Source organism: Epinephelus moara, chromosome 4 (assembly GCF_006386435.1).
Source record: "Epinephelus moara isolate mb chromosome 4, YSFRI_EMoa_1.0, whole genome shotgun sequence".
NCBI classification, from domain to species: domain Eukaryota; kingdom Metazoa; phylum Chordata; class Actinopteri; order Perciformes; family Serranidae; genus Epinephelus; species Epinephelus moara.
The window spans coordinates 40,383,461-40,395,634 of record NC_065509.1 but is presented as its reverse complement, the minus strand read 5'-3'; the positions used below and the strand labels follow the sequence as shown (position 1 = coordinate 40,395,634).

The 12,174-nt window shown below is 40.7% G+C and overlaps 1 protein-coding gene across 1 annotated transcript in view; it reads left to right on the top strand.

The window, feature by feature from the left end:
• Positions 1-12,174, top strand: part of pde6a (phosphodiesterase 6A, cGMP-specific, rod, alpha) — an 87,600-nt gene that overhangs the window by 16,983 nt on the left and 58,443 nt on the right. Inside the window, exons 5-10 of the mRNA XM_050042813.1 lie at positions 1,421-1,573; positions 3,247-3,336; positions 4,403-4,543; positions 8,166-8,240; positions 9,976-10,040; positions 10,749-10,815. Coding sequence (XP_049898770.1) covers positions 1,421-1,573; positions 3,247-3,336; positions 4,403-4,543; positions 8,166-8,240; positions 9,976-10,040; positions 10,749-10,815 — 591 coding nt within the window. The remainder of the gene's footprint in view (positions 1-1,420; positions 1,574-3,246; positions 3,337-4,402; positions 4,544-8,165; positions 8,241-9,975; positions 10,041-10,748; positions 10,816-12,174) is intronic.

Genomic DNA, 12,174 nt, shown 5'->3' with positions numbered 1-12,174 from the left:
ACCCTTAGTAACCTAACTTTAAGTCTTAATAATATGTAGACGGCTGAGTTATATAAAAGTACCAGGCTGTAAACATGTTTATTTCCACTGTAAAGTTGGACATTTTAACATTGAGGGGTCTGTGGAGATTGACTTGCTTCTGGAGCCAGCCTCAAGTGGCCATTAGAGGAACTGCAGTTTTTGGCACTTGCATGTTGTCTTCATTTTTCAGCCCTGAAGGAAGGTTGGCGCCCAGCTGCACCTCACATTGTGTACATACTTAGTCAGAAACTCTTTTAATTTGAATCTTTTTGCAGGAAGTATTGAGTGCTATTAAAAGTAAGTATGCATGATTTTATTGACAAAACAAGGTAATAAATTGGGGCATTTGTATATTTTTTGACATAGAAACCATCTTGAATCTCACAGTAGGATACTATCTATATTTGAATAAAGGTGACACCGTCTCAGCCAAATGTCCTGCATTTTCCTCAAAAGACGCAACGCCGCCTTTTTGGAAAGTTCTGATTATACGACTGGATAAATGAGACTTGGGTTATATTGCAGGAGTTGTGAGTGTCTGTAGATGTTTTAATGTAGTTTTACTGTTGTTAAACGTAGATCCTCATTACTTTAATTTATCAAGAATTTGTTTCCATTTGTGGATTCTTCATTCATCGTGGAGGCATGTGAGAAAATCGTTTTTTTTTGTTTTTTTTTTGTATGAGTTCAACATAACACGAGGTCAATGATGCACAAATGGTCATTTGAAGGGTGAAATATTCCTTAAAGGTTTCTGAGGCACAGCGATGAAACATTAATAATGTAAATGTTTGACTTTGAGGACTTTTCTCCTGTGGGTGAGTGTGAGGTTGGTAGGTGGGGCAGATAAATCAGTAGTGCAGTAGTGATTTCATAAATCGGCTAGGCTGATATATTGGCCGAAAGTAGCACATTAAAGATTGCCCAATATGTCAACTGACTGCTAAAGATATGTTTAAGTGCTTGAGACAGTTTCAGCATGCCATTGTTTGTCCATCAGAGAGCAGTGACACGTTTATTTTTCATCTCTAAAATTTCCAGCTCAGTTCTTGGCTGCTGTTAAAAGAAAAAAACCCTCACATTTTGCCTCACCCAAACTCAGAACTCAGTCACCAATTCTGATCCCCCGGAGGGCCGCTCTCTGTAGGTTTTTGTTCCTTCTTGGCAGTTAATGAGCCGCTCTTCTTCTGCTTCACCCCTGGAGGAACACAATTGATGACCCCTGCTGTACATGAGGAGCAGTAGGTGGAGTGCAGCAGGGAGGGCCTTGAGCCTTTGCCAGCAGCGTTTATGGATGGAAGTGGTGTGTTCATCAGAGCTGAGTCTGGAAGTTATGAAGGATGCAGGGGCAAAGAGCAGACAATTAAATACAAACACTCTCCCTCCTTTCTCTCTATAGAGCCCTCATTACAGTGAATTTGTGGACGAGCTGACCGAGTACAAGACCAGGAACATCCTCGCCGTCCCCATCATGAACGGTAAAGACATGGTGGCCGTCATGATGGCCATCAACAAGTTGGACGGGCCTTGCTTCACTACGAAGGATGAAGAGGTACCCCTAACTTTTTTTTGCATGTACTCTAATAATTTAGTCTGATTCATTAAATATGGAAATTCTTAACATGCCCGTCCCTTATATGGAGCAGATTCAATGAATTCTAACTGTTTGGTCAGAAATGGGTGTGAACTACACTGATAGATTCATTTTAAGGAATTATAAGACTAAAGCACTTTACAAATGGCCTCATGCGGTTCTATTTGCACTAAAACATGTGTATCAAACACCCCATGGCCTAACTTTCCACTAAATTTTATTCCAAACAACATCAAGTTCATGTTTTATATCTGACTGGAACAACTGATGTGAATGTATTTGCATAAACCCATCAGCCATGTGTTGGGTCCGTGCCACAGCCCTCCTGCTGCTCTGGCCTGCAGCAGCAGCTGTTGTACAAGTCACCTAAATTCAGCTGATGTATTGCTACAGAGATCGAAAGCCTCCCAAATCATAACTAACAATTCTAATCCTTTAACTTTCTGAAAGCTGCACAGAGAGTGTTTTTTCTGCCAAGAGAGGCCTGTCGGAGAACATTTGGAGACAGAGAGAGTTCCTGTGGGTGCAAAAGGTTAGACCACCATGATCAGAGTCACAAGGAAAGGCTAAACTGAAATAACACTGCCTGTTTCTCACTGCCAAAACAATAAAAACATGATGTGAAGTTTAATCACAAAGGCAGTCAAATGTTTAAGTTGTGAATTATTTCCTTAATTAAAGTGTGGCCACTGCCAAGCAATACTGGAGCTGCCCGAAGGTGTGTAACAGCAGCTGAAACGCCTGTGTGGCATAAGAGAGAATAAGAAAACGATATTGGAATTTTGGTCGATATGTGATATGCCGATTTGTAAAACCGATAGCGATATTGATATATCCACTTTTTTCCCACCTGATTTTAGTGATCATCAAGTCTCTTCTGTAGTGGACCGATGACGTGCCGATATTATCATGCATCCCTTAAGATAATTTTACCTTTTGAGTTAATACCACCTGTCAAACATAGCACTTTGAGCCATGTATCTGTTGGCAATGTTACGCCCCACCCTTTGGCGGCCCTGTGATATGAACAAAACTCCAACACTGACCCAAAATAACCATATAAGACATCTTAAAACAATCAGATCCATGGGATACATTAACATGCAAACAAGACAACAAAAATCCCAGGCTGAGAGGCAGCAGGACCAGCAGTCCCCGCACCAGAGGCCTCTCTCCTCTGCCCTGGCACAGGAGCTCTTAAGCACCTCCTCCTCCAGGCCAGGTGCAATGCACCTCATTAAGTATTACAGCACACCTGGGCAGACCTACAGTGGAGGGAAAATGGACAGCAGCACAGAACACACACAGCTGTAACAGCAACTTTTGACAAAATAAAGAAATATCTGCTGTTCGAAACGAGTCACCTGTTTTACAGTTTTACACAAACTTCCATTAACAAAATGGTTTCAATATTAGTAATAAAACATTTGTTCAACCAACAATTGGTCTTCCGTTTTCATTTCTTTAAGAGTCATTCTGACTGATAAGAATAAAAAATTCTGTATTACCGTAATACCGTAAACTGAGATATTTTCTGAGACAGTTACCGTACCATGAAAATCTCAAATCGTTGCAACCCTACGTCTCACTGTTCTGCAAAGCAGCTGAAAGTGTGTGTTGTTTTCTTCCAGACCCTGAACAAGTATCTCAACTTTGCCAACCTGGTCCTGAGAGTCTTCCACCTGAGCTACCTGCACAACTGTGAGACCAGGAGGGGACAGGTGAGGCTACTGAGCACGAAGCACTTCATATACTCTTTACCTTGGCATCGGAATTAGCCTTGTTGTTTTTAATGAGTATAGTCTCAGGGTGTGTTCACATGCATTAAGGGTTTCACAGAATCATCAACTCTCAAAATCACTAGTTGACACTGTGCATCGTTGATGACTGATCGTTCATCTGAGGTTTTAGCACAGTTTGGTAATAAAGCAGTGGCAACACATCTACAGCAGACATGCAGCTGGGGGAAGTGTGGGTAGAGAAGACACTGGAGACGTCTTGAGGAGCTGCATCATTTATTAGCGCACAAACTGTAAACTCTACTGTACGTTCACTCGATACAGTCACTGCTAAATTTAAACTCTCCTCTGCTTCTCTTCTGTCTTCTGCTTTCTCCACGTTCGCCGTTACTCTTTCTGTCTTTTACATACACTAAATACTGGTGCTGCTATTCTCCAAATGACCCACGCTACTCTTACATTTCTTTGAACAGTTATGTTCTACCTTATGCCATGCTGAATAAACAGTATTCAAGATATTTAGAGAAGGAAAGATTCACCTTATTCCGACAAGAATGCAGTCGCGTTGTTACTGCAGTCAAACAAATCTCCAGCTTTGACCATAGACTGTATAAATATGGATGCTTCCGTGATGTCACCCATTGGTTTGTGGGTTCCCATTTTGAACCCTTGAATTTGGCATTTTTGCTGTCGCCATCTTGGATTTTTGGAGTCAGAAGTGACTATATTTGGAAGAGAGGTTGGAGCTGTGGAGGAGCAATGGCTACTAAAATGGAGTAGAATGCCAGAGCAGCTTTCTCACGCAAGGCATTTGATCTGGTCCGCTTGTAAATGCTGCCGTGAGAACATGAACCAACTCTAGGTAATTATACAACTTTGGAACAAAATTAGTCCCTGATTCAGACCAAAGCAAGACAACTCTAGGTCTGAAAGCACCCTAAGAAATGACCGTTAGATAAAAGGAGGATTTCGAAGTCAAACCTGGGGGTCTGTGGTGCACGTGAACTTTGAAACTGATGAGTGCACTGTATTCTGCTCTTTTGTCCAGGTGCTGCTGTGGTCGGCCAGCAAGGTGTTTGAAGAGATGACAGACATAGAGAGGCAGTTCCACAAGGCCTTGTACACAGTCAGAGCTTTCCTCAACTGTGACCGTTACTCTGTGGGCCTGCTGGACATGACCAAGACTAAGGTGGGTTACCATGGATACACACTCCGAGTCAAGGATAAGCTGGAAAACACACAAGACAATTAATAAAGAGGTCAGCAAGCAGCACTGTAGCCCACTGTTTGTAGATCCATCTGTGCTGCACTGCTTTAAACTGTCAAGTTGCCTTAAAGGTACACTCACTTCCAGGTTTAGGGAACATCTATCATTCCATCCATTATCTGTAACTACTTATCTTATTCAGGGCAGGTTTAGGGAACAGCTCAGCTAAATTAAGTTTTACGTTTAAAGGTGCTGTATGTAAGAATGTGGCCAAAACGGTTACTGCACTCAAATTCAAAATACTGCCGCGAGTCGTGTCCACCACCCCTCCCCTAAAGATTCGAGGTTGCTGCTCTGTGCTGAATTGCTGCTCTGTGCTCCGACGTCCGGCAAAAATAGAACTCCTGCGTATCTGTTGTGGAGGGCTCCGGAGTGCCGCAGCTGAGACGGAGCCAGGACGCAGCACAGCCGCAGCCGGTGGAAACACACACATTGACTAGAATTGAATCCTATCGGCTCCGCTGCCGTGCCAGAGCGCAGACGCAACCAACACGCATCTGGTGGAAACTGGGGGTGATTTGTTTGCCCACGGGTGGCTGCCATGGCAGGGCCGTCCTTGATCTTCAGTTTTCCAGTGGACCGTTCGAGCAAGTCCGGCTTCTCTGCTGCTAACGCTGCTGCCGGGATACAGCGGAGGAGGAGCCGGCTACTAATGCTATTTACCGGGACACTGCTAACGCTGTTTGCCGTGTTGCTAACGTTTGTTTCTCAAAAAAAATCAGTCGGGTCGATGACCCACCTGCACATGGGCTACAATGTATGATCGAAAATGAATAACAGTTGAAAGTATTCAAAATGTCCATCCCCGTCTGGCTATGATGCTAGTTAGCCAACTTTGGCTAAAGCTTACCTGTCGAGGAGAAGAGTAGCCACTTCGATTTCAAATTCTTCTCCGCTTTCAACGGTCTCCACCGTTCAAAGCATCTCCTATATAGACCCTCACTTTGCCTCCAGTTTTGTCTTGGCGTTTTTGGGAATCATAACGAGGTCGTTTGGGTTTAGTTGCACCGTCAGCCATTGTAGCTCAGTCGTAACTGTAACTGCTGCTGAGACTCTACTGACTGTGTGACTGGTAGACGGCGGTGGGTGGCGCAACAGGCCAAAACACAAATTCAAAACATAAACATGATTTGCAGACCGTACATTTTTTTTTTTTAAATGCGAATATTCTGGCTGTACTGTTGTTGTCGGTGAGATCAGTATGTTATATTAACATTATTCCTTATTCTCTGTGACATTTTACGACTATTTGCTTTAGATTTCTTACATATAGCTCCTTTAAGTGTTCAAGTTGCTTAAACTTTAACGTGCAAGAAGATTCAGGAGCAGTGATCTGTTTTTATGCCTTTAGGAACGGGCAACAGCTGCGGCCGAAGGAATTATTATTTTCGGGTTGTCCCTCTGTCCATACGTACATATATCTGTCTGTACCATTCTCATAAATGCGATGTCTCAAGAATGCCTTAAGGGAATTAAACTGATTAGATTTTGTGGGTCAAAGGTCAAGGTTATTGTGACCTCATCTGTCTCATTCTCGTGAATGTTATATCTCAAGAATGTACAGAGGGAATTTTTTATCAAATTTAGCACAAATGTGCCCCTGGACTTAAGATAAATTGATTAGATTTTGGTAGTCAAGGGTCAGAAGTCAAGGTCACTGTGATCTTGTATCTGTTTCATTCGCGGAATGTGATATCTCAAGAACACCTTGAGAGGGTTTTTTTTTCTTTCTTTTTTTTCCCCCCCAAATTTGGCACTCCTGGACTCCAGGATCAACTGATAAGAAGTTGGGGGTCAAAGGTCAACGTCACCGTGACCTTGCATCTGTTTCATTCTAAATGTAANTCAAGAACACCTTGAGAGGGTTTTTTTTTCTTCTTTTTTTTCCCCCCCAAATTTGGCACTCCTGGACTCCAGGATCAACTGATTAGAAGTTGGGGGTCAAAGGTCAACGTCACCGTGACCTTGCATCTGTTTCATTCTAAATGTAATATCTCAAGAAAACCTTGAGGGAATTTCTTCAAATTTAGCACAAATGTTCACTTGGACTCAACAATAAACTCATTAGATATGGTGGTCAATGGTCAAGGTCACTGTGACCTTGCATCCGTCTCCTTCTTGTAAATGCAATATCTTAAGAATGCATTGAGAGATTTTTTTTTGTTTTGTTTACAAATTTAGCGCAAATGTTCTCCTGGACTCAAGAATCAACTGATTAGATTTTGGTAGTCAAAGGTCAAGGTTACTGTGACCTTGCACCCATCTCATTCTTGTTAATGTGATATCTCAAAAACAACTTGGGAGATTTTTTTTCAAATTTGACGCAAATGTCCACTTAAAGGTTACTCAAGCCTTCATATGCTAATTATGATGAAAATTCACACAAATGTCTAATAAGATAAAATGATGAAGTGCTGACTTTTTATATCCAAATGGTCAAAGGTCATTGTGACATCATAATGTACTGTACAAAACAATTTTTTGGCCATTACTCCACATCACATCTCAGGAACAAAAGGAGAGACGTTTGGTCTGATACTGAATTGGTGTCACTAACCTTGGGTGTCCACCTTGAAACTGAGCTGATTGTAGAGATCTTCTGAGCTGTTGGGGTGAAGATGTGTGTGAAGCATCTATGTCTTCACAGACCTGAATGTAAACTGTAGCTGCAACTTGACTGGTGCACAGAGGCAAACCGGCTTGGCGGTTATTCTAGTTGAAGTTTGACTGCAGCAAAAATCATCACAGAATCCTTAAAGTTTATATTTAGCATGAGACACAAACAACCTTGACATCCTTGGAAAACAGGAACCAGTGTATATAACGATCAACTTTTACAGATTTTAAACGGAATACATCCATTGCTTGTTAATTATGCACTGTTGTGTTTGTACCATTCTCATCCCGACTGAGTCTTGATGAGATCTGTTTCTGTTTCCTCTTTTGGGAGGAGATATTTTCAGACACTCCTTTGGGGTTTCTTTGCCTAATCTGCATTATTTTCCCATCTTGATCTGCTTTTCTTTTGCTTCAAACCTTTGTGTCAGTGAAAGAAGTAACACTTACAGCCATCTTCTGATCAGTGTGGTACGATCCCCATGTATTTGTGATAACTAAACCGTTGTCATAAATACTACTTATTGGCTGTGGCTGTCACCTAATTACAAGCAGCTGCCAGTTGATTCCGAACACCTGCTATCTGAGAACAAACACATGTTGTCTGCCTACACAGATGGCTGTCTGCTAACAACACTGGATTTCATGAATAAAGCACTTAAAAATAAACAAAACTAGTAGCTTAGGTTTGAGTCCGTGTTTTGGAAACTGTGCACTTTGCAATGACAGAACAAAAAATATTACACACCCCTAAGAGGCTGCTGGGATTAGCATTTTTAGGCAGAATGGTGATGTTGGATGTGTCTCAAATTTACAGTAAGTGCATCTAAATAATGAAAGAACAGAAGCAACTGAATCAGCTGTATGTTGCCCTTTACTAAATCTGCTCTCCTTCTGTGTGTGTGTGTGTGTGTGTGTGTGTGTGTAGGAGTTCTTCGACCTGTGGCCAGTTCTTATGGGAGAAGTTCCACCATATGATGGACCCAAAACTCCTGATGGCAGGGTGAGGAAATATTAACCACTGCTTCTACAGTTACTGCTACTGTTACTGCTTCTGCTCATTTACTCTAGTGCCACCATCGGGTCAAATGTTCCCTTAAGTGTCACTTATTCATGAGAACGTTTCTCTGAAACTTGAGCAATAATTGTAGCTTCCCTTTGTTTAGTTTAGTTTAGTTTATTTGCACATACATGTATAGAAAATACAGGAAAAACAAATTAAAAGTTAAAACATTGGGCAGGAGAGGTTAGAAACCTCCCTTAAAAAAAAATTAACAATCATACATAAAAAGAAAAGGATAAAAACAAAGATTGCATAATTGAATAAGAGTTCCAGACCAATAAGTATTGCAGAATTATTGCAGATAAACAATTAACAACAAATTACAAATAAATCAATGAAGTGTTAAGACTCTTTGCAAATTAGTCTTTTTCAGGTGTTTTTTGAATAACAATAATGTAGATGATGATTGTAGCGATGGAAGGAGGTTGTTCCAGAAAAACGGTCCTCTGAATTACAATGAATATTAATTAAGAGAAGTCCGACAATATGGAAGATGAAGGTCCGTAGAGTGTCTTGTGGAATATGAGTGAATGTCTGAGGAACACTAAAAAAAGTTTAGGAAAACGTTCGGCAAGTCAGGAGTGAGATGTACATATTTACACATCAGTACACAAGTCTGGTACATGTTCACATTAAAAATTGATAAAAGTTAATATTTTCCAAAAAGAGAAGCAGACGATTCACATTTTTAGCAAAGCTAGTCACTCTCAAAAATTTCTTTTGAATTAGAAAATTCTTATTGAGATAAGTGGGACATGTGGCAGCACAAGCAATATTTATTACAATACACAACATGAACGAACTCTACTTAAGATACCAGTTGACTCCATAGTCTTTTTACAGACAGGTTCAATAAGGTATTTCCAAGTTAGTTTTTCGTCTACTATGCTTTATCTTTGTTATATATTTTTTTTATTTTTCTTACTAAATATCATGAAGTTCGATTTATATTGAGAGTTTTTTCATCCGAAACCATTTAGAAATAGAATGGTAGCTCTTCATTTGCTTCTCGAATGAGTGTTCTAAAATGCTGATGTGAAGATACCAGACATGTATCATCAGCAAATAAAAAGGCAGTACATTTTTGCAGACCCTAGGTAGGTCGTTTATTTAAATCAAGAACAAAAGAGGTCCAAGAATAGAGCCCTGAGGTACTCCACAAAGTAGCTTAGCTCAATTTGAATCATACCTATTAACAAAGACATACTGTTCTCTGTCCCTTAAATAATCAAGCAGCCATTTTAAAGCAACACCATGAAAGCCATATTTCTGATGTTGTGATCAGCAATGTCAAAAGCCTTTGACAAGTCTTAAGAATATGCCAAGAGTTATTTCTATTGTCTAAGGCAAAACTTAAAATTAACAAGCTGCAAAAAAAACTTTCGGAAGAACTTTGGATGCGTGCTAAGTCCTGACCTCACCTGCTGTTTTTGGCAGAGGGATACATGTCTATAAATGTACAGACCACAGCAAAAAAAAAGAAGACGGGAAAATACAAAGGGCAGGGTCTCAGCAGATCAGTAGACTTCCACATACTGTTCTAATACGTAATAATTGAGAGGGATTACTTCTGTATGAGTCTAAACATTACTTTTAAGGAACATCCTGCATAGTATACCTTTAAATATCTGGTCCACACAGTGTCTCTGATTTTTCTGTTGTGTGTCTCCTCAAGGAAATTGTCTTCTACAAACTGATTGACTACATCCTGCACGGCAAAGAGGACATCAAAGTCATACCGTAAGTCACCACAGAGATCTAGTTTGAAGATACCCTGTGGAGTTTATGACCGATAGCCAAAAAGCAGTGGAGCAGTGGGTCCCTGTTTGTTTGTTCTTGTGCATGTTCGACGCTCGTGCACACACACATGCAAGCAGGAACGCATCACACATTCCTGCTAAATGTGTTACACTATTACACTGATGTACAGGGGGCCAAGAAACAAAGCAACGCACTAACAAAGGAAGGGAAGAAGAAGACTGTGAGCAAATAAACATGGAAACAATGCAGGTTTCAGAGTGTAGATAAAAATGCAAATGTTGTATGAGGAAGGAAATGCATTCAACCTGTTTGTAAAACCTCAGAGATACAAACACACTGGGGCATATTTAAGGTTTAAATATAAATAAATTCAACCATGCTTAGCATTGCTTAGTCTTGTTTTTTTTTTTAATCATTTCTATGTTTCCTATTATCCAACATTGCCGCTCTTGTAAACACTCATAACTACTGTCCAAACATTTCACTGCAGAATAATCTCACCTGTGTAAATTGAAAGTCGTGCATACATTATTTGAATTTGAATGATTTTACATAGCATTTATTTGACCCTGTGGCAGAGTCAACAGGAAAGTAATTTACATGATTTTTTTTTTTTTTGTGGTTGTTGACAAAAGTGATTTTAATAACAATAGAAATTTCTGTTTGTCATGTTGTGTGCACCCTCAGGACTCCTCCGGCAGATCACTGGGCTCTAATCAGCGGTTTACCAACCTATGTTGCTGAGACTGGACTGGTGAGTGTGTGTTTTTCTTTAGAGCTCCTGCCCTTCAAGTTTGCTCTCAGATTTTGAACAGATCTCACAGAATGTGGTGAAATACGCTTAAACTCTCCAGTTTGTGTCACAAGAACATTCTCGCACCATGACAGAATTATCTGGCAGCATTGTGAGTTTCACGCTATATTTTTACATGTTTCTCATGTAATCACATAACATTAATTAACTTTTGAAGAGCACAAAATAAACACAAAAAATATTCCATTTTAAAACTCCCCGTCATGTGTTGACAGTGCAGCGTATTTCCAGTATTCCCACGATCATGGTCAGCCGTTACAATAATCCTCTTCACCCATTCATTTTCCATAACCTCTTATCCTGTTAGGGGTCGCGGGGAGCCTATCCCAGCTGACACTGGGCTAGAGGCAGGGTTCACCCTGAGCAGGTCACCAGACTATCACAGGGCTGACACATAGAGACAGACAACATCACAATCACCCGCTGTGAGATGGTTTACAGGCAAAAGTCTATAAAATCTAGCTTTATCTATAATGAGGAAAACTCTGTCTGTGGGTGTGTCTGTGTGTCTGTTCCACGTTTTTCTCTTCACTGACTTGGTCAATCCATGTGAAATTTGGCACAGTGGTAGAGGGTCATGGGAGGATGCCAATGAAGCAATATTACATCAATTGGCCAAAGGGGGGCGCTATAGCAACCAATTGAAATTGCAAACTTTGAATGGGCATATCTCATGCCCCGTATGTCGTAGAGACATGAAACTTTGCACAGAGATGCCTCTCCTCATGAGGAACACATTTGCCTCAAGAACCCATAACTTCCGCTTATATAGATTTTCCGCCATTTTGAATTTTTTGAAAAACACTTCAAATGGATCTCTTCCTAGGAAGTTTGAGCGATCTGCATGAAACTGGGTGAACATAATCTAGGGACCAATATCTAAAGTTCCCTCTTGGCAAAAGTTGGAAAACTTACTAAAACTGAGCTTCTATAAGGCAATGAATATTGCGGAGGGCGTGGCTCATCACATAAAGGTGTATAACATCTCAAGGGTTTCACCCATCACCACGCAACTTTGTAGGCATATGACCACACATAATCTGAGGGGACCCCTCCATTATTGACCCCATCAAACAAAATGGGGGCGCTAGAGAGCTCATTTCTTATCTAGGCCTAACCGCCATATGGATTTTTACTAAACTTGGTAGATATGTAGAACAGGACGCCTCAAGGTGACTGGAGAAATTTAACTCTAATTGGCAACTGGGTGGCGCTATAACAACAGAAAAATGCTTCAAAATGGCTAAAATGCGACCGATCGCTGTGGCTCCCCCTGTGGACCAATGTTGGTGTTGTTTT